This window comes from Anas platyrhynchos, chromosome 1, assembly GCF_047663525.1.
Source record: "Anas platyrhynchos isolate ZD024472 breed Pekin duck chromosome 1, IASCAAS_PekinDuck_T2T, whole genome shotgun sequence".
NCBI classification, from domain to species: Eukaryota; Metazoa; Chordata; class Aves; order Anseriformes; family Anatidae; genus Anas; species Anas platyrhynchos.
Genome location: NC_092587.1, coordinates 52,838,740 through 52,865,163, shown reverse-complemented (window position 1 = coordinate 52,865,163; position 26,424 = coordinate 52,838,740). Strand labels below are relative to the sequence as shown.

Sequence of the window (26,424 nt, the reverse complement as noted above, 5' to 3'; positions counted from 1 at the left end):
CAGGTTAAATATATACACATACATATGCATTTACACATACACATTGCATTTATACATAGACACTTACATACACATGAATGAAATACCAATGTTGTAGAAAGGAGTGTAACATACAAATAATCTACCTTCAAAATATTAAAACTGATAAAAAAGAAAAGATAAAAAGAAACCAACTATCCACACATATTGAGACTATGTGAAAAGATATTCTAGAGAATACTGGGGAGCACCACAAATTTAAGAGTAGAAAAGAAAAGGAAACCCTAAATATATTTCCATGACATACACTGATATTCCCTGATGTTTACATGCAGCAGGGAGAAATTTCTTAGATTGTTTCACTGGGAGAAGGGAGTAGTATATTGGAACTTGGCTAATGAAGTTGCCCCATAAGAATATACATTATAATTTATTATATGAATAATGGCCCAAGATTTTAAAAAATGTATTTTATATTATTTATATGGTCAGCATCTCTGTTAAATAAATTTCCACATACAAATGTGGCAATAATTGATATACTTGCCAGAATATGCTCTAGTAATGCTAAAACACAGAAGAGTTGGCCTTCTTCCTATGCGAGTTTCACATATATATATCCACTTTTAGGAATACAGTTTTATAAGAAATAGTATTAAAAATCTCTTTAATGTAAATATTGTGGTTCCTATGCACATGAGCCTTTGTTAATGCTCAGCTTTGCTTCTCGTACTTTTTGATGAGCTTGAATCAATCTCATACCTATCAGCTTGAATCGGTACCTGAAGAACAACTATCAAGACGTATGATGTGAGTGTGGTGATCTGCTTACCTCTCTAATATCTCTCTGATATTTAGTGTTCATTTCTTCTGTTTTAATTAGCTCCTTTCTGGCGGTTTCTGCTTCTTGCTCTACCTCTCCCACCCGGGAAGACAGTGCAGCCAAACGTTCCTTCATTTGTGCCATTTCATAGTTCTGCTTTTCAAGTAGCTCCTGGAGTTCAACAACTTGACTGGCTTCATCATTTGAGTCTATGGAGCCATTTGATAAGCGCTGTTAATAGAGAAGTGACATTATTTAACTTTTAATATAGACTCTATCTAAAGAATTCCTAAAATCAAGATTACATTAAAAGTTACAGAAGTAATTAGGGAAAAATACCACAATAATTTTCACTGGAGATGAGAGATGTACTCATGAAAAACTGCAAAAAATTAATATGAATTAATCAAGGGATTCCAGAATGTAATACAGGGAGGTGTAAATATTTGCATTAAGAGCAGAGTGGTATACAAAAATAGCTTTAGTTTGACATTATGGCTATTCAAATCCAAATTGCAGCAATATTACTCCTAAAATGCACCAAAATGCATGTATGAATTTCAGCCAAACTTGCACACTATTTAAACTTATTCATAATCTATTTCATTTGTAAAATAGCCCACACTGCAGACAGGAGGTAACACTAAAAATTCACCAATTCAATTCACCAGAAAGTTCTGAGACTTTAGTCAACATACTGGTTAAGTCTACATCAGAAATTATTTCTGCTGAAGTAAATTGTGAACTACTGAAAGGCCTGAATGAATAAAGTTATAAAAGAAAAAAAATTCCAGAGCATCTTACTGTCTTTGGAGTCTGATTCCAGGAATATGATTTACCTAACACATAAGAGATTCCAGGAAAGAAGTGTGTTCAGTAGCAAGACTTGCTGGCAGTTCTTCATTATAAAAGATAGTCATGTTAACCTTTACCACCATAGGCTAAGCCATGGTTTCACATGAGTTTAATTCTCATTTCCAAAAAACAAACAAACAAACAAAAAAGTAATAAGAAGACCAACCAAAATTATCTGGTTTTAAAATATAACATGGAAAAATATATCAAAGTATTACAAATGGTTATAATTTGTCTTGATTGGGTGCAATCTTACCAGTTAAAATAATGTCATCCAATATAGGAACAAAGTATATATGTATCACTGTAGCTGTCATTTAACCTGAGTTATTGATCTCAAAGAGCATCATGCAAGAACATTGGTCCTAAAGAGTTCTTGTTGCCCTTGAGATGGTGTGGTGTATAACAATGCATATATAAAATATGACTAGAAGGATTCTAGAGGAAAACAAGTTTGCGCTCATTAGCTTTTGTGTGTTATTATTGTCAAAATATATTTATGCAGAAAACTAACAAATTCAAGGAATGTTACTCTGTTTAATGGCTTTATTATTCTTTCCCCAATCACCTAGAAAACGAACCCAGATCAAGACCACCTGCCCCTCCGTGGACCACTGAATAAGATTGTTTTCCTATAAGCATTCATTACATCAAATAATTCAGCTCCAAAATTGCTTTCTGTATCCTAGTCAATTGTATTATCTGGGCATTTTATGTTGGTTACTGAACCATTGTTGATCTACTTTTGAGAAATCCAGGGAAAATGACAATGGCAATTGGAAAAAATGTATTTACATTCACTTTGTTGATTGAAAGCTTTCAGTTACTCTACTTGAATCAAATTCCCATTAGTATGAAGCAGTCATGTAAACAACTTAATACTCAGGATAAAACATTCCAACCATCATTCTTTATTAGATTGTGTAAACTTGAGATAGCTTTTTATCTATGATTATTATAACCTGTTTTATAGCTTTAATCTCTTATATTAATTTTAGCAGTTGTCACAGAAGAACAAATTTTAGTGTATTTTGTTTTCCCTACAGTGTTCCATGAATTGCAGCAAGTGTGTTTACACTAAGTGTGTTTGTGCAGCAATTTTAGTAAGTGAGTTAGCAAATATGAAAAATACATAAATGGCATATGATCATGTACCCTATGTTATATGAACCCTAATCGTTTTGAAAGGGCAAGCTTCAATATCTAGAAGAAAATATTTACTGGCATAAATATATATATATATATATATATTTTTTTTTTTCCCCCATTAATAAAGTATTTGTTTCTAAAGGAATTAATAACTAACCCTCATATAAATTAAAAAGTGAAAGATCAAGTTTATTCTGTTCAATCAATATCTGAGATTAATGGACACAAATAAAATGTAATGAGAATTAATTGCTCACCAACAGACAAATTCCATGATTGCCAATTATGCATGTATGTATTTTGATTTATGCACATAAACTTCCCTCATATTTCTTTGATGAGCTCTTTGCATAAGCTGCTTTAATTATAAACATTGTTCACTTTTGCTTTATATTATTCCTATATTAATATACACAACTGGTTGATACTTAAAATTTCCCAAAGTTTTTTACAAAATGTTTCAACACTTTAATATTTCTCAGGACGATTGAGATTAAAAAAATATATATATAATTATTATATTTTTTTAAATCCCAGTAAAAATAAAAAGCTCAGATTAAAAATAGTGTTTTTAGATTTTTGAAGCATACTTTCAAAACTTTGCCTTAGGATTTTAACTGACATTTTGTCACTTTTTAATCTCCATGTTATTTTATTTGTCTGCTATATAGATATATAACATGGAATAATCACTCAAAAAGGTCACTGGCAGAAAGTTATTAAACATTCATTCAAGACGTAACTGAGATATTATTCCTCTACTTCTCAGGAGGGTTTTAATTAACAGTTTATATGGTCATACTCTGCCTGCCTCCCTCCCTCTCTCTCTCTCTTTAGTTTATATCTGGCTGAATTTTTTGTGCTGAAATATTTCTTAGCACTCAGAGAATTTTCATATGATGATACTGTGTATTAATCACAATACATTTGTAAACAAACAAGTAACTGAATGCTTATATGCTGGAGTCTAAGTTTTAAATAGATCTCTGTTAACTATTATCTGAAATACTATGGGAAATCTTGTCAAAAGAGCATGTACAAAAAATGTTTCCAAGCAGACATTCTTACCTGTCTCATCTTTACACTATCCAAAATCCCCAATATATGCAAGAAATAGCATCAAGTCAGTGCAAAGAGGAAAGAAAGAAATTGCTGAAAGTAATCTGAAAGACTTAGAAAGTCTATAAGGCAGGGTGGTAACATAAAAAAAAAATATAATCAAAAGTGATCAAAACATTCCTGCAGAGAAAAAGAAGACTGTAAATGGTGCCCATATTTGTCTTACAAGTGATTCATTCTGATAAAGTTATCAAGAAATTTCACAATTCTGTCCATCAAATGCTGTCATTAAAAGCTATAGATAAATAGACTCTTTAATTAAAAAAAATCATGAAATAAAAGTATCTAGCAATGGCTAGTTTTCTGCTTAAAAGAAACATGACAAATAGCTCATATGAGCCACTACTTTGCATTTTTTTCTTTTTACTAGCTTGTTTCTCTAATAAAAGATACTCCATTTGTTTCTATCACATTTAATTCTTTAGACCACAGTGCCACAGAAACAGTAGCATCACATATTCTATATTTCATTTTTTTGCTTTCTATAGATAGACACAGCTACAGGTCTGCACAGCTGCACATGTGGGCACCTGCTACACATGCTATAAGGGTCTCTACCTCTTTCCAACTCCATGGATTCCTCAATCAGATGAAAATCTGGTCAGCATCATCCTTAATGACCTACTACAAGGTTGGATTACTTTGTTTGGGCTGGTTCAGAGCCAACAAAGGTATGTTTCTAACCAGAAATGTGGCACTTGCTTTTCTCATCACGGGGAAGAGAAAGAGAGAACAACAGCAAGAGGAAGGACTGCTGTGGGTTTTATTTATTTTTAATCCTTCTAGTCAGGTCTACCTAGATTAGGAGCAGACCTGAATCTATTTTAGTTATGTGATAAGATCTAGCTTATAGAGGGGATAAGGAAACAGAAAACTTTCTCTGATCTTTAATTTCATTGCTCAAAATTACTACATTGTACAATATTACTTCAGTGTGAATTCAGTATATTAACACATTTCAACTATTCAAACAGTTTAACTACTAATAGCTTCAGCAAAAGCATTTTTCACCCAGGAGTCATTATGTCATAAAAAACAGTTTTGACTAGAAGCCGAAGTTGAAGCACACATGATGAAATCCTTTCTTAAGGACGTCACATATAGTAGAGAATGAATAATGACTTTACAAGAGAGCCTACAGACTACGTTAGCTTACCTTATGAATAAACTCAGTCAGCAGGCCTAAAAAAAGAAAATGAAGCTATTTCTTAACTCTCACATGTGTCAACATATATTCATACATTGCTGTCTGACAGGCAACTTATCTCCATGACAGTTTCACTAATGTAATTTCATTAACTTTTCCATATAGTTTGAAGTAGTACACTTGGCTGTACTGAGGAAGGACATATTTAACTAAAAGAGCATAAGCCAAAAATTCCCAGGTAAAGATCAGAAAGTAATCATAAGCATCTCCCAGTAAAACAGGAGAAAGGATTGTGATTCTAGTGCACAGAGGTGTACTGGGTCTGGCTGCCATGGAATTAATTTCCCTGCAGCAGCCCATACAGTGCTGTGCTCTGCACTTGTAGCTAGAACAGCACTGGTATCACACCAGTGTTTTGTCTATTGCTGGATACTACAAGCCACTAATTAATTATATATTTTGAACAAGAACTTCAGCCTGGTGTGTGGTGAGAAGGAAACAAAGAACATCTCACAGGGTTATCTCTGAGCAGACAGCAGTGAAGATAGGATTCATTTGCTTGATAAAACTCCTCCTCAGTGTATCTAAATTTATGGCAGTCCAGGTGCACAATGCCCTCCCTCCTCCCGCCACGCATAATCATTTTCAGCCCTGATGACTAAATCAAGCTCTGTCTAACCACAAGGTACTGTTCAATAATTAAAAGCAAAAAAAATTCTTCAACTTCCTATTAGAAACCAGGTGGTGAAAGCAACTCCATTTTTCTCCTCTCTCTCTCTCTTTTTTTTTTTTTAAAATCCCTAAAAGCATGTGCCTTATATGTAGTTCCTACTTTTTCCGAAGACATTTCCTAAGTTCTCTCTCTCTCTCTCTTTAATGGAGTACTGGCAAGGTGGTTGCACTGTAAATCTACAATGTCAAAGTTGAAGTCCTCACCATGTTCTCAAGTCAGTATAATGTGGTTCTTTGAGAGTTCATGCTGAACAAATTTCTGTCAGGCTCTCATCCTAATAGACAGGCTACCTTTTGCAAATAGAAAAATCCCTGAAGACTTCTGACACAACATTACAATAGAACCATGTCTGAATTTAAGTATCTTAAAACAAAAACAAACACACACACAAAAACAACAAAAACATAAAACAAAAAAAACCCCTTCTGTTTAAAAGAAAAAACAATGTTGATTTTACATATTTTTCTTGGCATGAAGTATAAAATCTAACATTAAAAATCTAACATAAAACATTTGCAGATAGTGAGTTTGATTTGCTTACTATGTGAAGGTTTATTTGCCAATATAAATACTGCAAATATACATAAGCAAAGAGTGCAAGCCGAGGCATTTTTTTTTTCTGAACCTTATAAAATACCAAATCAGAGCATATTTATTTTATTTTTTTTTTCCGGCATGAAGTTGGCCAGGAAAACAATAACCTAAGACATGTGTAAAAAATAAAAGGATGGATACAAGCTAGAGTTCAGCAAGGAATTGTTCTCAGAAAGCAACATAATATTTAGAAAAGGCTAAAATGGTTTCCAAGTACCAGAATCTCATTGCTGCAGAAGCTTTTGGAGACTGGAATATACTCCATTCACCTGCCTTCAGATATGACATATCCTCATATCTGCCATGAGCCTGTGACCATAATGCTCATGCTTACTGGCCTCCAAGATACACCTCTTTCACATGCTGGCGGCATCTCAACCTAAAGAAAGAATGCTGAATCATTTCATTTTGTGAGGTTTCTTACTCCATCTTCTACAAAGGTGGGTGCTAGCAGCTCTTCTATAAAATATGGCTGAATTTTGGTCAGTTGCTGAGGTGCTGACATGGCATTTGAGGTCTAAAAGCTTTCCTATACTTTATATGGAATATACAGAATAGTATAAATCACTTAGTATAAATCACTTTCCAAATATTTTGGAAATTAAATATGATTAGCAGTAGTACTGATTTTAAAACCTAAATTATGTTTAAACTCTCTTTGGAATAAGATAATCCCTAAGAATAATAAACATAGAAAATTCAACCTGAGAATGAATAGGGAAGAATTGCCATACGGAGCTCAAAAGCTTTAAAATAGTTTAAGCACTGTCCCAAATCCCAAGAGAAAAAGATTATTTTATGCAGTGGTAGGTGAAGATGTTCCTCATGACTTAGAAAAGTTGTCCATGAAAGCCAGAGTTTCACAGGAGAGAGAGAAAAATTATGTTTTCCACGTGAAATAAAATTGTAGAAACTCTGTAGCATAGAAATAATAAAAAGGAATTAAAATAAACACCAAAGGAACCTGAATTATACACATCACTTGACTTTATGAAAGCAAGAGTAAAATTTAATGCTGCAAAAAGCAACGTTTACCGATGCTATTTGAGATAGTAAAGAGATAGATAAGTAAAAATGAATAGCAATAGTTACCAGATGATGCTCTTCACTATAGCGTAGAGAGCTTTTATCCCTATTCTGTTTGAATGCCTCATGCTCAAAAAGGTTTAGAAGAAAGTAAATGATATTAACAAAGACACATAGCAGTCCAACCACAACTGAGTTAAACTACAAGCAAAAGTAAACTGATCATCATCCATAAAATCAGCATACAAAACAAGATCTTAAAAGCTATACCAAAACAAATAGCATTACATTGAAGATATCACAGTGATTTCTAAGTGCTTGTTTGTCTCTTTATCTTTCAAAGCTATGCTACTTCCCTAGTTTTTTCCACGTTTTGGTCTGTGTCAGGCGGTAATATCATAATCATTAGAGGCCTCCTCTTCAATTATCCTGAATTTTCCCCAGTCTCTAATCAACTACCAAAGCCAACATTCTCTCAAATTTCTTCTCCCCCGCTACCCTGACATACTCATGTGAAAATAGCTACCTTCTCCAGCACTTTTCTCTCAAAATGTCCTCATTGTCTTGCTCTTTCTTTCAAGCCATCAAAAGACTCCGCCTTTTATTACCACTTTAAAAGTCTGGAACAATTCTGCTTCCTGATCAGCTTTCAGCTCTTATTCTTCTTTCTGATGAATGTAATCATCTGTCATGGTCTACTCATTTTGCAAAATGGGGCAGGGGGATTAAGAAAAAAAAAAGTCTACTTGATGGGTGGGCATTTTTCTCTTGGAGATAGTCCCTTCCAGAATGTCTACGTATTTCTGTTTTGTACTGTTGGAAAGAATTTCTGAGATTTCATGCAGGACAGAGAAACAATTTCCAGGTGCTTTGTTAGAAGCCTAGTTAGCTGCCCAAACCAAGCCATACACAGGCTTGCAGGCATAGAGACTCCTTGCTATAAGCCACCCAGCAAAGTCAGCTAGCACAAAGCTTGGAGTAAAATAGATAGTAAGACTTCTAAAGCAGTATTTTAACAGGCCTGATATAGGGGTTTCTGTTAGGTGAAAGGAAAAATAAGTTTCCATGACTGAAAGACAAGTTAATTTATATTGAACAGACAAAAAAGAGCTGACAGAAAGTCAGATTTATCATGTGAATAATGCAAAAGTAATGTAGCTTTTCAGTATCATAAAATGTCTATGCCATAGCAATGAGCACTAAATATTTGTAATCATACAAACATACTCAGCTACTGAGCAGAACGGTACTCACAGAATATTTGCCTAAAGCCTCTTTCACAGAGAATATTGCATATTATTCCACTAGGGATACTCCCAGCATAGGCCTGACTCCTTAGATTTATAAAGACTTTTAGTCCCAGCTGCAGCATTTTTCCCATTTTTCTTTTTGTTCTGAAAATTCCTTACCTTTCCAGTTGCGTCAAGCCATCAATCTTCATTAAGACTCCCTCAGCACACACTTTTTAAATTAGGGTATCAATATTAATCCAGAAAGGGTCTATTAGAAAGATATCTATCTATTAGAAAGCCCAAAAGATACTGCTTGGAAACTAACCCATCATCTGATTTTTTTTTTTTTTTAATTTTTATTTATTTATTTTTTTTGTCTGAAGTGTATTACTTTTTAAATTTAGAATGCTTTGGGATAAGGATTTGTCGCCCACTATTTTATTTTTGTACATCATGCTGCATCATTACATTTAAACAGCAAACAAGAAATCTTTACAACAACCTTTCTCTCAGTTACAAACATCCCTTTGATAATAAGTGTTAAATCCTTACAGTCTTCTTTAAAATGCTACTTCTAATGAGGGCTGCCTGTGCCCTGCCTTCACTCCATTCTTTGCTGCTCCACTATGCTGCCAATTAAAATGAAAGAGTAAAGGAGCACACATGAAATAAATTAGTAAGTAGAAGCTGGAAGTTTTCTTCTTCAGCTTGCTACAGACAAAAGTGATCAGAAGATCCAAAAATAGTCAAGTACAAAAAACGGAACAGATTCCAATAACTGCTCTGAAAGAGACCTGCTATGTTTTAGATACTATTTCCTCTTAATATTATTTGATTTGCAAACTAATTTGATTAGCCTACTCTGAGTTTAGTTTGGCAAAATATTTTTTATTCCTACAGGATGCAATGTCTATAACTGTTGTCAAATTTTTAACAGATTTTAGTATTTATAAACTGCAGGTGTTTCACTTAATTGTTGGAATACATTAGTGTCATGAAAAAGAAGAAAAAAATGTGATTCTTAAATGAGGTGAATGTGAGTGCCTAAGGCATACGATGAGGCATTATACCTGTTTAATACAGGAAAAAGTAATTATATACAGGTCTGAGTTCCTTGTAAAGGAACACAGGTTTTATATATATATGGGTTATAGGTACCTGTATAGGTTATATATACAGCTTATAAGTATTGATGTGGGATGTATATATATAAAGGCAATAAATAGGAACAAGTTGACTTTGTTTTGTGCCAGTGTTTATAGGCTGTGGTTACAGAGCAATTAAGCAATTAAGTTTAAAAATAGGAACAGTGCTTTTTCAAGGAGAAACATCCTGATCTACACTGCACGTACACGCTTAGCTTACGTGCCTTCAGTGTAATGAGATCTGCACAAAATTGCTTAGTCAGGCAGGAGCCATCCTTTGCATACAAGGTGTCTGTGAGAATAAAAATAATAATTCCCCACATAAATTAATCTCTGATAAAACTCTATTAACTTCAGAAGGATTATAGCAATGATTTGTTATATGTTTGAATTAAAAGTTGTAGCATGGAACTTACTCCGGAATATTCTCCAATATGGGCCAGAAATAGGCAATGAATTTTGAAACACACTGTTATAAGTGAAGGACATGCTATAATGGTTGATATGTAAGGTATACAAACATCAGAAAATGACATGTTTTCCAAAGTAACTTCAATCCTTCTCAATTTGCATATGAAAATTTCTGAAAACATTCCGCTTTAATGAATAACTCATTTCCCATGACTTGCATGAATGCTAAAATAAGCATCAGCAAGGAATAATGACTTTATTTGAAAATGAGCTACTCAGTGTCTTATTTTGGGGGGTCCAGAAAGCACCACATAATGGCACCATAGTTTATAGCAAGAAATGAGAAGACACTGTGCCTGCTAACAGCATCTGAGACTCGTTCTTATTTCTTGCTCCAGTTACGTATGGTAAATGGTGCCTGAAATTCAATCGCAAGCTCAGGTACACCAATACTTAATGAATATTTTAGCAAGGAAAATATTACTTTTAGGGTATTTTGACAAATTTTCCTTCAAACTGAAAGCAATTTGGGGCAAAAGAAGTTTGGACTTTTCAAGATCATATCTGAAAACGATTTACTCTTTCTCTTTCTTTTGTTTTCTAAAATAATAAATATACCTAGTTAGTAATTCTCTATACTTCTATTTTACCATTATTTTCTTTTGAAATGTTTCAATTATCCTTGAAAATCAGCCTCCATTGATGATTGCAATCCATCACCGCTAATATGGTTTCTATTTCTTAAAGATTAACTATCTTGATTTACCTTACTACTCAGTTTAAAAAATATCATTAAGCAGCCACTGCTTTATAGAAATCACTTTATGGTATATTAGAACAATTTCTTTTTGAGCCAAATTTATCGTCTTATAAAAATGTATAAAAATGTAAAAACAAAAAGTATAAAAATGTATAAATGTATAAATGTAAAAAATGTAAATGTTACATGTGTAAATGTTACATGTATAAATGTAAAAAATGTATAAAAATGTCCCAGGAAAGTTCTTGGACTGTTCTTTAAATCCTCTTTCTAGGAAGTGCTTTAAAAATATTTAATAACTTCCTTCAGCACTTTTTCTAAGCACTGAAGTAATATAAAATATATTTCCGTGTTGCTGTAAAATGCAGTCATATTTTTTGTTTGTTTGTTTCGTTTTTCTTTCTTTTCATGAGAATATACTAACCATTCAGCATAGGTGGAACCAACGATGACAAAAAGTTATTCCCGCTTCAGAATGGAGGTTAAATTTAGGACACACTTAAATCTCCCAAAAGAGTCTAGTCTGCATATTTTCCAGGGCTGACTATCTCTTTCTGCAGATAACTTTTACCTGAGAGATCCTGTAATGACCTGTATCTGTTTGGTACTAACTGTTGTCAGAATCTGAGCAAGCTCTACTTCAGTGTGCGTTTTACCATGTATGTGCCTCCTGAGAAGTCCAAATAGTGCTGAAGGTATTATTTAAGTTTTACCTATATATCAGCTGTGAAAAGTGGAAACCTGAAATGTAGGAACTACTCTGTCTGACTGAAACTGAACCCTGGTCTCCTGAATTAAGAGAGGGTACAAACCATTGCATCATAGTTTATTGGCCTTCATCCCTACAGTTGAAGTTGAAGGGCATTTTAAAAGTAATGTTTAGTGTACAGGCTTAAGCTGAAGTATTTTTCAAAGTGAGGACTTCTATTTACAAACTAAGAAGGAATTAATGGTGGGCACAAAGGTAATGTTAGAAATTTAGAAATTTAGAAAGTAACTAGTGCAGATGATGTGAATTGGAATGGAAAGGAATGGAACAGAAAGGAACAGAAAGGAATGAAAAGGAATGGAATAGAACAGAGTAGAGTAGAGTAGAGTAGAGTAGTTCAGTTGAAAGTGACCTACAGAGGTCACCAAGTTCAACTGCCTGACCACTTCAGGGCTAAGCACAAGTTAGAGCATGTTATTGAGGGCATTGTCTAAACGTCTTTTGAACACTGACAGACTTGGGGCATCAACCACCTCTCTAGGAAGCCTGTTCCAGTGTTTGGTCACCCTCACGGTAAGAAATTTTTCCTAATATCTGGTCTGAACCTCCTTGCTGCAGCTTTGTAACATTCCCACACTGCCTAACTAAAGGTCACTGGCAGATCCAGCAGCAACATAGCATCTTATGCTCTCCATATTCATAATAATGCTTTCATTACTATAAGGAGCAAAAGAACAGGCCTTTAATTCATCTCAACAAGAAAAAATTAGGTAGTTTCAGGAAGGTGAGGTGGATTATTATTATTAAATTGTGGATGTGTCAAACAGTAAGATTTTTCAAGGAAGAAAAAAGGTGAACAGTATTTATTTACTAAATGTTTCTCAACCACATAGATAACTTGAAAAATACACCTACATAGTAATCTGCAAAACATATAAACTAATGCCTGCAGTGCAAGTACACTCTAATAAATTGGATTATCTATAAACTAAATAAGTAATAATGTGTATTATTTTTCTAAGTATGATTTATGCCACTGTTCATCACATGTCATTATAAAAAATACACAATTAGAGATCCAAGCAGAAACTTTACTCAATTCAACTGTCTGCAAAATGTTATATTATGCTTGCATATTAATTTAATAACTGTGAATCAAGAGAAGATATGCAACTTTTTTATCCATCTGGAAAACTAAGATTCAGAGGAAATCCTTATTTCTAAATCAGATATTCTCTAACTTGTCTTTGTCATTCAACCTTAAATGGGCAAATAGCCTAAGTTCTATACAGCTATTTTGTATTGAAAAAATGTTAATTAATAAGCTCTTCACTTTTCTCTGTATGAGCAAGGCTATAAACCTGCAACATGTCAATGCATAACACAGAGGAAAACATGTTTTTCTAGTTTTTAGGTCTCTTTGTCATTCCCTGATGGACTATATTGGCAGCAGTTTTTGCATATATGCCCTTTATGCATGTATGCCCTAGTATATATATACAATTACACCTTGCTCTTCTGCCTATGACATAGGGAGGACCACTCAGCAGGACTTGTTATCCTTAACTGCAGCATTTTGCAAAACAAACAAACAAACAAACAAACAAAATAAAAATTTACTATAATCTGTAGGCTAACTCAATATCTGATCAAAGAGCTAAGACCTGCCCATTTGCACTTGCTTTTCACATGAACAAATTCATTGTTTGACATTGGTTTCAGTGGGCAGACAATATTGTAAATGGAAGTCATAAAATATTCATATTATACTTACAATATATTCACATTACACTTACACCATATTCACATTACAGTGTTAAACTGAATCAGTTCTTATATAGATTGTGTGCTCCAGTGAAAACTAGTATTTTATACCTTTTCATGAACCTTTTGCCCTGGCTCCATTCCTTCAATATGCTCTGATTCAGCAGGCCCTTCACCAGCTGCAATTTTCCTTTGAATATGTGCATTTTGTTCGCGCAAAGCTACAATCTGCAAAAGATAGAAAGGAAATGGTCATATGTATAAGAAAACCAAAAATCACTTAGCAGGTGGTTTGTTAAATCTAGTGACATTTTGATACCAAATTGGCCATTTGTAGCATCTGCAAAATTAGGTCTATACATGCAGAGAGGTTTTAAAAAAACAAACACAGCAAACAAGCAAACAGACTTATATTATTAATGATTAAGGAGTGTTAAGGATACAAAGGAATGACAGAATGTCAGGATATTCAGCATTATGTCTTGCTTTATCTTCTATCTTTATTATTCTTTCACATTGAACACAATGGTTACCAAACTAGCATTCAGGATTGATAAAACTCAGTAGTACTGCTTCCGAGAAATAAGAACATACATATTCCTTGTATTTATGTTTATGTTTATGCAATACAGTTTAACATACCTCTTACAAAGTATGTCTTGTCTTCAGTAAGCTTTTCAACTACCTACATATTATGTAACACTATAAGGCAACAATATTTGGCATAATTCTTAGTGGTTTTCATGCTAAATTCTCTTTTGAAAAAGAAAAGGGTAATATTCTTGAGGATGAAGTCATATATGCTTAAATTAAATTAACAGAAGACATTAATAAAAATAAATGTGCATGAATACCATCATAATTATTGAAAACTGGACAGTCAGAACCTTTGGTTCAAGTCCAAGTACTACCTCCTAAGATATGATAAAACATATCACATAGTTTTTTCCTCATTAGCTTCTGAATGTGGTCCTCAAATCTTTAGATTACTTTTCTAAATCACTATTACAGACATTATTTTCCTATTTAGCACACTTGCAAAGCTTTTGAACCGGACCACAGTAACATATTTCAACGTCACTTGAATCTGAAGTGAGTGTAAAATTGCAGAGATGCTAGTACTCCCATAGTTAAGTCCTAAGATAGCTTTTTATCTTGTCTAAATTTGGATCCCTACTAACTTTGCCAAACTCAGTCAAATAAATTGAAAATTTGCAATAATATATATATATATATATATATTCTTTTAGAAGAATGAAAAAGAGTTGTGGATTTAAATTTAAATCTAGAGTACTAGTTCTCTAGCTGGAACTTTCTAAATGTTGTGGCTTAATATGATGAAGATACCCTAAAACCTAAAAAATGTTCCTTAACCTTGCTTTCTTCTCACAGGCATGTTGGTCTCTACAGACCTTTGTACAGTTCTATACTTCCTGAGAGGCTATTCATTACCTCATTATAATTCCAGGCTTTAGATAACTAATTTACTGTGAACACAATATAAGAGTGATTTTGTAGTTGACAGCTCAGGGTACCTCAGAGCTTGGAAGTAGGAGAACATTGCTGGGTGTGTTAGACAGTAAGATTTGGAGTGAATCAGAGAATAATGACTGGTAAGGGACCAGATAAAACAGAGCCCTTGCCATTAGGTTTATAAATTTTCTGACATCCTTAGGAGAAGCCATTGTTACTATTAATGTGTATCTTATACTATAAATTACAAGAAGAATATTCTGGGTACATTTCCTACATGTAAAAACTTTTTCTTGAAATCCTGGCCTGTGACCCCACAACAGAGCATACTCTACTTAGGGCAAAAATGCCCTTAGGTATCCTGTATCATCCATTGGCTTAAGGCACAAATACAATAGCTGAGCTGAAAATCTTGAATTTATCTGGCTGGCACAGAGCAGGATAACTGAAAAGCTAAAGTGCTGAATGCTAAGATTAAAGTGGTTATCTGATCCCTTCTGTAAAAGTTGGAGAGAGAAACACTGTCAGCAGATCTTCTGTGTCTGAAAGAGGTGGGATGAACAACATGCATATCTTTTCTCCTGACTGAAAACCCGTGCTTATATTAAATTTAGGTGCTTGCATTATGATGGCTAAATAGAAGCAAAATTGATTCCATCAAGGAAGTGAAGAAATTTAAGGAAAAAAATCATGTTATGAACCAAAAGTATGCTGCTAGTATAGCATACTATAGTATAGCATTACTATACTATATATATGATATATTCCTATACTATACCATTGTTATACTATATATACACTATATACCATGTATTATTACACTATATACACCTAGGGGTGCTGGTTGACAGGAAGCGTGTCATGAGCTGTCAATGTGTGCTTGTTGCACAGAAAGCCAACTGTATCCTGGGCTGCATCAAAAGAACCATGGCCAGCAGGTCGAGGAAGGTGATTCTCCCCCTGACTCTGCTCCTGTGAGATCTCAGTCTTGTTTTAGCTCTGGGACCAGAGCACAAAAAGGAAATAGACATATTGGAACAAGTCCAGAGGAGGCCCACAAAGATGACCAGAGGGCTGGAGCAGCTCTCCTGTGAAGAGAGGCTGAGAGAGTTGGGGTTGTTCAGCCTGGAATAGAGAAGGCTCCAGGGAGACCTTATAGCTGCCTTCCAGTACCTAAAGGGGGGCTACAGAAAAGCTGGAGAGGGACTCCTTGTCAGGGATTGCAGTAACAGGACAATGAATAATGGCTTTAAACTAAAAAAGAGTAGGTTTAGATTAGAGATTAGGAGGAAATTCTTCACTGTGAAGGTGGTGAGATACTGGAACAGGTTGCCCAGAGCAGCTGTGGATGCCCCATCCATAGAAGTGTTCAAAGCCAAGTTGGATGGGAGCAACCTGGTCCAGTGTGAGGTGTTCCTGTCGTGGCAGGGGATTGGAATTAGATGATCTTTAGGGTCCCTTCCAACCCAAACCATTCTATGATTCTATAATACAGTATAGTTGGTCTTGCCCACTCCTCAGATGTGGTGGGGAAAATTGCTCCAGTTACCTCATGGATGCTTTTTTTCCTCTCAGTGTGTATAACAGTACAGACAAATAAACTTAGTTATATGCTTTCAAAAGTATAAGGCCTCTATGTAGGCTAAATAAAATCCTATTCTGATTTTTAAATAGTTGCATAATCAATTTCTCTATTGACTTTTTCTTCAATGTTTTTGTTAATTAAATTGTATTTAAAACCATCTGCCAGTAAAGGATTTAAATGTAGTTACTGTAATCACCTTGTTTTAATTTTGTTTTCCATGGAATATACACTTGTATGTAGAGATATAAAAATATTTAAATTAATTAATAAACACATAAAGATAAAATATTACAGGTGTTTATTTTTGTAGGATTCTTTCTGATATTTAAAACAGTGATAAATATTTTTGACTTGATTATTTCATTTTTATACTTCAAAGTTTTTAAGTTACTATTAACTTTACGAATTTTAGAACTAGTTAATTTTTGTGGATAAAAGAAGCTCTAAACAACATATACAGTGTTATACAGTCCCCTAAAAACAGTAAGAAGCTGGATCAATTAAACAATGTTAGACCTTTTTTGGCGTCAAAATGTCAAAGATTTCAGGCCTTTGAAAAGCTAGTTGTTATATACTTTTCCTACCTTAAACTATTGAACTTGTTTCTTTGATCTTTCAACATTGAAACAAATCTGTTCTAGCCAATTAAACTCTGATTCCCATTTTTTACTTTGCTACAGCTGACAGACCTACAAGGTTTTTATTTTTATTAGTTTTATATTTTTCTTAAGTTGAAATAGTCCAGTCAAAAATGTGTTTCTTTCTACATGGATGGTATGATAAGCCAAACTTCTTGTGAATATATTATGTCAGTTTTCCATCCAGCTCTCATCTAAGTCTTTCAGAGAACAGTGAAACTGACTACTTGGATGTCCTCCTACATTATTTTATCATAACAGTCTATATTTAAACAATGTTAAATATCAGATTTCAGTCTACTGAGAACATAATTTAAACTCCCAGTCCATCTTTTGACTTTGCTTTAATTTTGAGAGGGATAGCTTATGTGAAGGTTTAATTAATGTCTATCATTTTATATGGTAATAATTAGGTGTAGCGCATGGAAAAAAGGATGCTTTGGGGTGGTTTCCTATGCCGTTTACCTAAATGGAATTTAAATCCTAATTCATAAGCATAAATTCACTTTTTTTTTTTTTTTTCCAAATTATATTTCTAATTTATATTAATCTCAACACAGCATTTCAGAAGCCACTGGTTAGACTTTTAAGAGACATTTAAATAAGATGATTGATTGAAATTATTTTAATTGTACTATGACGGAATAATGACAGGATTTGTCATTATTAATATTTTATTTTAGTTACAGGGATAGAAATGCATGTGAATTTTCTTGACATTTTATATATAACTTCTGAAAAGAATTATAATGGTAATCACTCTTGTGTATCATCAGGATCTTGTATTAACAATACATTGTACTTCTTTCATTCTTTGATGGAGGAAAGACACAGCATGGAACGTACACCTGCAAAATCTTTTCATTAAAAAACAAATTGAACCTTTTGTGAATCTGAGTAAAAGCTAGGTATTATGAAAAGAGAATTTGTCATGGGACATTTAAAACCAAACAAAGGCAATTATGTCATATTTTATGTGCTCCTCAAGGCAGGTTTAGAAAGGATGCCCCTCATTCAGTGGGGGTCACCTGAATGCCTGCTGTAAATTGTAAGAACAGGACTTGCATAAAAACTTCAGATATGTCAAAATATTAATTTTAATTGTATTTCTTCTTGAGTAAAAATAAATCTTTTAATAATTCTGTTCAAAAGAGACTTTGAATATTTAATTAGAAAGCCACTGGATAGTTTCAAATTTTACTGTAATTTTAATGACTCTGTCAGCTGAGGTGTGACAGATTTAGGTGCAGTACTTTAAGACATTTGTACCTACATCCTTGCAGTCTGAGTTTATCAGCAGGATATCAGAAGCAGCATAAGTGCATGCCCAGGAGATGCCATTCACAACTTCGCACTTGAACACAGTTTTGTGTGATGCAAGACCAGGAATGCTGATATCCAAGGCACAGAAATGCATTCTCCATTATGAGGGCAGGGAATGTTACAATTTTGGATTGGTAGCTAAAAATGACTGTTTCCACTGTTCTAAGAGATCATATTAGGTTCCAAGCCTCTACTACCTACAAAAGTATCTCTATCACTTTCTTTGTCGTGATACTTAACTCCTTGTAACCATTAATTCACTTGTCTTCATAACTGCCCTCACAATGGAAGATTAAAATACTAGTGGTCCAGATATCTCAAGAATGATATTTGTGTTAGGAACACATTTTCTGTTGAAGACGGAGGGTAAATACTTTTCAAAGTGCAGAGGAAACCTATTCACAGGTAAAGGGACAAATATTTGAAATTTATTAGCAGATTGCTCCAATCTACAAAGTTATTGTAATTTACAAACCAAAAGCAAAACAAATTATCAAAGTGGTATCTTTCCATCCACTGCTTTCCTGCTTTTTTATCCCTCTCCTATGTTATCACTTGCAGCCTCATGATTGCTGAATAGTAGCAATTATAGTACTGCATAGTGTACACTTACCTGCATTTTTTTTTTTTTCATATATTCACAACACTGGATAAATTACTGTTAGGTTGCAAGACAGACAGCTCATGAAATCACAGCCAAAAACTCTGTATAGGTATATAAGTATTCAAACTGGTAAGATAAGATTTCAATGGAAATCTCCCTTTATAATACAGTTGCAAGTGATCTGAATGAGCAGTTATATTTTTCCTATAAATCAAAAGTTTACTGAGATTTTAAATCTTTTTCTGGCAAAAAGATTAGCTATTTCTAGTCTATAAACATATTCCAACTGAAAACTTCCATTTTTAATGATGCCTAAGATGTACATGCCTGAAGACCTAACATTCATTCCCTGTGCACTTGTTTATGTTGAGTTACCTGCCCTGGCATAAGAAACCAGGCAGGAAAGGCAAAATCATGACCCAGTCAAAGAGTATTCCTTTAGACACAGAAGTGGTTCTTGTTGTTGGGGAGAGGCCATCACAGCCTTAGCACTGCAAGCTTAGTGGAGAGACTGGAAATCAAAATGGACTAATCTGATAAAAGAGTTACAAGAGGCACTGGCAGCAATTTCCAGCTGAGGCAGCTGCTGGGAACTGAGATCACATGAGGAATGGCTCTGTCATAAGAAAAGGATGGCTGAATGCCCAGGGCAAGCAGTGGGGTCCATGGCAGGTCTACCTTGAGGCCTGCCAGGCGATGCGAGGTCTGTGTTAGGTCTCTGGAATTTCACATCCACTTTCTCTGTGTAAATTTTGGCATAATAAAACATATTTTGCATGGAAGAAAACAATTCTAAGTTACATCACGTTGTCACTGTTTGCAAGCTCCTGGAGGAAACCTTGCATGTGCCAAACCACAGAGTCGCCCAGCTAAGAGCACAACAGCAGTTGCAACCACAGGCCTGTACAAAGGCAGCTGGATCACAGGCTCTCACCGTGAGAAGCAGAGGTACCAACCCAGCACCTGCTGTGGTGAAAAGTCATACTTGGAGCACTGCAAAATATTCTCTGAATTAGCAGCTTGATCCACGTTTCAGCAAGACCTGTTTGATTTCAGTACCAACTATGATACAAGGCACCAACTTAGGTTATTTTGGCAGACATTCAGATCCCTGCCATCTAAGCCTTCACAAGGAATCTTTTTCTTAATACAAACTTCTGAAAAGTCCTTCTGAAAAACACAGGGAGGATGTGTGTGTGACTTAACCACCTTCTCACCATTCACTAGACAACAGCAGCTCAAAGTCTAAGATTCACCAACTTTTGTCAAATAATGAAAACTTCACCCACCAAAGTGTGTGACTTTGGTAGATGGGATAAAGAAAACCCCGAAGGCAGATAGCAATTAATTTTTATCAACAGAAAAGGAAAATCTTTCCAGTGAATAACATGAAATGAAAAAAAAATAAATCTTTTTTTTTTTTTTCATTCAATTTAACCAAACCTGAAACTCCATTTTTGTTGCAGGTTTTGTTTTTTGGGAATTTCTGTTGTGACTTCACACATTCTAAAATCTCAGTAGTTGTGAACTTTCTTTTAACACTGGAATTTAAATTTTTCATCAAATTTTGGTCTTGCAGATCAAGACTATTTTACTTGATAAAGACTATTTGAAACCACAGTTCAAACATTTCTGATTAGTTAATAGTAGATGCAATTGAAAGACAGGTTCAAGAATTAAAAATGAAATAAATAAACTAAACCAATGGACTTTAGTTTCCATTGTGACATGGCTCTTTATGAAGACTCATAGGATCTGCAATACGTATCCACACATTAAAATACATAGCTCTAAAATCTTAAGAATGACAGCAAATTTGTACTGCTTTTGAAAAGCTATTTAAAAAATAAAATAAATCACAAATACTACTTAAAGCATCAACTTTAACTATTTAGTTAACTGAATAGTTTAACTTCAACTAACAGCACCAACTGTTTCATCTATTCTTCTCCCCGCTTCCTGGTCATATAGTTTTAATGGATTCCAGTCCACCCTTTTATTTCAGAAAATCTGCTTTGCTGCAATCACCAGTAAGGGGACAAGTAGGATTACCTCTACACCAATGTGGTCTTTTATGATGGATCTCCAGGCCATTTTCCAAGGAACAGAATCATTAAAGCTTCTGAGTACCTTGCTTTTTGTGTAAGGCTCATGAGAGGTTTTAGAAGGGTTGATCTTAAGAAAAGACCCATTGTCTGATGCATCTGCTTTGTAAATTACTGAGACAAAGACATTATAAAAACGTGTCTCTGTGTAGCTTTCTTTCCCCATAACTTGCCTAATAAAAGTATTCCCCTCCCCTCCATCCCCCTCCCCTCCCCTCCCCTCCCCTCCCCTCTCCTCTCCTCTCCTGTAGCACAAAATATTAAGGCAAAGAAACAAATTTTATTTTATGTCTCTTCCAACCTAGATGACTCTGTGATTCTGTGATTTACTTTTTTAACAGACAACCAAATGCAGAATCTTGGATTTGTCGCTCTATAAGATGAAATTAATTAAAACCTTCCAGAATTTTACAGACATTAACAAACACACATTCTGGCTTAATAAACCAAACTCATCATAAATCCATAAAGAACCTTTTAAAACAACAGATAAAAATTAATCTTCTTGAAGTTGTCTTTAATGCCAAAATTCTTTAGATTTTCCACTCAGCAGTGTAGGTTCTGAGCTTTCCAAACAGTTATATTTAAAAACACAGTTATAAATTTTTTTTTTTTTCACAACAGTTGAAATAACTACAGACTGTGCAGCATTGTAAGCAACATTAGCCACACTTTGAGAAAACAAAAGAAAAGTAAAAAAACAAACAAACAAAAAAAACCACCAAAACTTTCCAGATTGCAGAAATAACTTTACAAGGTAGGGATTGAAACCTTCAGCAATAAGAGCCCCCCTTGGGGGCTCAGTATGGTGAAGGAAAAACACATAGTGTTTTTTTTTTTTTTTTTTTTTTTAACTTGGCAGATTGTCCTCTTCCATTCAACTACTTAAATGAATCAGACAAATTTATAAGTTGGGCTTTTGTAGCATTTTGAAAATTCACTTTTAAAATAAGTGTTCATGCCTGACTGACAACCTCAGCTAGGTTTATGTTATGTTTGTCTGGATTCCAGTACATTTTCTTGCTAGTGAGCTTTCCAGAAACTTTACACAATTGAGCCAAAACATATCCTGACATGTCAAGAAAAATACTACTTTATTCAAAGACAAAAAATGGTAGGAGTTATGAATAGTACATATTTTCAATATTTTTGCACTATATCCCTTCATTTTTGAGTTTACTGACCTTCTATTAATACTTGATGTTTAGGTTTCATTACTATGAAGAAATCCTCATTAAGGTGAGAGCAACCTCATGAGGAAATTTTTATAACCTTGTTGATTAGACAGTGGTAGACCTAACAAAAACAGACCTTGTATATTTATGCATTACGGAGCTTAAAAAAGCAGGAAAATAAAATAAATAAATCAATCTATATGCTTATACTCCTTAGTGGCCAAGAAGCATTGCCCTATCATTACTAGAAAGCCAGCATGTGCTGGCTAATGCGGCTCGAGAATTTATGTTCACATTTATATCAATGTTATTAAACCTGATCAGAGGAGCATTGTAAAAGATACTTGGCTTAAAAAGTCAGTCAGGTGGCAAAAGGGGGAGGTCATACGCTGAGATGCGGCCCTGGGTGAGACTACTAACCATACTTGTGATCTTTCACTGTTGGTGGTTGGTGCTCACGATACCTATTGACAGGTTCTAGGTGTCAATGTTTCATCAATGTGTCTCTGAGGGCACTTTTGTTTGTGACCAGGGTACTGTGGTCCAGTGGCAGCTCATGGCTGGCCCACGACCCACTCAGCTAGCCGCAGGGTCAGCTCAGAACTTACATCCTCTGAGGCCATCAGTGAGCACAGTCTCTTTCCGAACCAAGTGCCTGGACTGGCAGCCATTTTTATGCTTTAGATGTACTAATACACCAATGTTTTGTGCTGGTAATAAGGCTTTATTAGTCTCCTTCATTTCACTCATAATGATGAGTTCTGAACCAAATTAAGTTTTATCGTGCAAATAACTGCTTTGTGCTATTGCGCATGGTCTACAGCATGCACCATTTATTTCTATGATATACTGGTAATGCTTTGTAAACAGAATAGAAGCCATTTAAAGCAATTGTGCAGTTACTATTATGAAAAAAAAATCTGTCAGGATTTTTCACAGAAGATTACTGGGTACATTTCAGTACATTTTCTTCAGAAACTCTTATGAAAGTAAACAAAAAGGTGCTACTTTTAATTTGCCACAAAAATTGTACACTGAAACATGATACAGTGGATGAACTGTTTTTTACATAGACTAGCAAAATGGAAATATAATAACAAATATCAATTACATGGTTGTATCACAGTGCGTATTTGACAGCTACTGACTAATTTCTCTCTTTTTTTTTTTTTTTTAACCAAGCTAAACAAAATTATTATGCTTTCATTATTACTCTCACAAAGGCACTTGTAATGTACCCAAACCAGGATACAAAATCCCAAGAGTCCTTTGGTAGCAGAGGGAATTATTTCCAGCTGGCCAGAACTGAGAACAGATTTGGCAGATCTTCATTGTTTACTACAATATGTGTACCATATATTGTATTTATACACACCTTGCATATATGTATATATGCACACTCTGTATATATATATATACAAACATATATTTATGCATGGTGTGCATACACATATATATATTTGTACATTCAAACTAATTTTTGATATCCAAGACATTGAAAAAAACATAATTGAAATAATGTGCATCTAGGGTTTTATGTATTTACTCTTAGTATATAAGCATTTAATTGATAACTACCAATGCTCAAGGTAAAATAAATTAGCTATTTACACTGCAAATCCATTTTCCTCCTCTGATTACATTAATATATTTCTCTGAGTCAAAACAGTCTTCCCAAAATAAAATTTTATATGCTTTCTCTGTATAGTGTAATCTAGAGAATTTAAGAGTTTAGATTTATTTTAAGTGGACATGTCTGCTATGAAAAACCCACTATTCTGTATGTGTAGTCAGTTTTATTAGATTTTCCATATACTGTATCTGTATTAAAATCACCATCTGTGTTACTGATTGTACAGAACATGAAAATACAACAGATAGGGTATGAATAAAAATCGAGAAAAGAAATGAACCTTACCCCAAAATTACAATTAAGAGCATCAAAACCCTGATTGGCATTCACAAAGAGAGGAAATCCCAATTTAAACCTTCTAACTCAGTCTGTTGAAATCAAAGTACTGTAGAGTGAATCAAAGTCTAAATTTCAGAAACTTAACCCCACACACCCATTTAATTTCAGTAAAAATGTTAATATTTGTTTCAGTGACATTCTTACTGATAGCCATTTTCTAATGCAAAGAAATTATATATATATATATATATTTGTAACTATGGATCCATGGATTATGCAACTAAAAGTATATAACCTACACCATCCAGCTGCAATGTTAAGTGAGCTGGATCATTTCTCACAGATTGAACCAAATAGAATAAGTTCTGTACAACACTCTGTACAAAGTAATTCCACCTATACATTGATAATACCTATAAATATGATACATATTTTCTAATGCTGACATTCAAGACATCATTGAAGATCCAAAAGAATTGTATCTAATTTTCTCAATCAAAACTGAAATATTTTTTATGTTTTTGACCCTAAGTAAAATTATTTCTAGATTCACTTCTGTTTCAGACATACGATGGGAACAGATTTAAAAAAAATAGTTGTTAAAAATCTAATGATATGTGTACTTTTTGAGATAAACGTTTACCAAGATACATCTATTCCTCCCAGCATACTCTCTCTTCCTATTTTTCTCACAAATATTTTAACACTAAGCAATTTTATCAGTTAGCAGACCAGTATAAAAATGTAAACAATTTTCTTGGTATTTTCCATGAAATATAGATTCTGTTAGTCAGACTTGTGGACCTTGCTCTGTCTAATGACAAATGAGAGCCAATATAGACCTCTGAGTGGAAATCATGTATATTCATTCCCTTAATTCATGTTATTGCTGACACAGCTCACAGACATTAGCTTTTACCATCTTGTTAGTTAACTGTGTTTTGAATCTGGAGAATACTCAAGTGCACTATTGGGCTGAGGTGATCTAATATGAAAATGCAAATGATATATATTCTGGTTCATGCTAATTAGAATATTGATTAATAAATATGAACGTATTGAAGCTTAAAGTTGATTTTATTTATTGACTGAAGTCATTAACTAAAATCTTTTCTTCAAATGTAGCATGTAAGGCCAATTTATGCATTAAAATTTTCATTATGGAGAGTAATAGGCATAAAACATAATACTGTGATCTTGTTACACTATTTAATACCTGTTTTGAGACTTAGTGGATGTAGATGTTCTTAACAAATCAAGTAATGTTTAACAAATAAACACAAAATTGCTTAATCGTTACAAAAAGCACATTAACTAAATAATAAAATATTGTTCCAGCAGATCATAAACGAAGCAAAATTGGTGTGTTTTGTATTTTCATCAAGATGGATGCACAAGAAGATTGTTAAGGATAAAGAATCAACAAGACTGATTCTTGCAGTGATATTATCTTGATCCCCTTGAACATCTCATTTGACAATGTCAAATGACCCTGAAGCTGATGCAGATGAAAAGATAATCAGCTATGTTCTTAAACCTGAATTTATACATCTAGTGCATAGTAAAATGGCATATATTTCAAAGCCTATGAATCCCAAAATAACAGATCAAACAGAAGTGATATATTCTTTTTGATGTCTTATGAAAAGGCAGTGAGCAAATTAAACATTAGGCATTAAAATTTTCAATGATATTCTTTGTAAAAGCAATAGCAAGCCCTATAATGCAAATCAGCTAAGCGTAACTTTAAACATATGCTATGTTCTTTACTTTAACAAGTTAGTGTGTTTAAAGTAAGGCATTTGCTAACATAACTTTATGAAACCAAGGTCTATAAGCGTTGTATGCCATTGATTTGTAAGCTACCTAAACAGGCTGCCAAATACATGATTTTGAATTCAATTTGAAATTATCCCAGTGTCAAATCTCATGCTGTGAACAATCTCTAAGCAAAACATGTACAAGTAACCTTCTGGTTTAATAATCTCCTGGAGGTTCATGTGTACAAGCAAACTATTGTGAAATATGCTCAGCCACACCTCTGGTTCCTGCCATCCCTGCTTTCTTCCCTTAACTGGTATTTCTTTGTCTGTCTTGCCATGTCCCTTTCTTCTTTTATTCTACTCTGGGTGAGGAATAGGTGGTAAATAAAAAATCCATGGA

The 26,424-nt window shown here is 34.0% G+C and overlaps 1 protein-coding gene across 15 annotated transcripts in view; it reads right to left on the bottom strand.

Moving 5' to 3' along the window:
- PPFIA2 (PTPRF interacting protein alpha 2) overlaps positions 1 to 26,424 on the bottom strand; it is a 328,207-nt gene that overhangs the window by 67,443 nt on the left and 234,340 nt on the right. For all 15 annotated transcript variants that reach the window (XM_072037122.1, XM_072037130.1, XM_038181210.2 and 12 more), the window contains 2 exons: positions 13,558 to 13,674; positions 812 to 1,033 (listed from right to left, as the gene is read on the bottom strand). In XM_072037122.1, the coding sequence (XP_071893223.1) occupies positions 812 to 1,033; positions 13,558 to 13,674 (339 nt within the window). The remainder of the gene's footprint in view (positions 1 to 811; positions 1,034 to 13,557; positions 13,675 to 26,424) is intronic.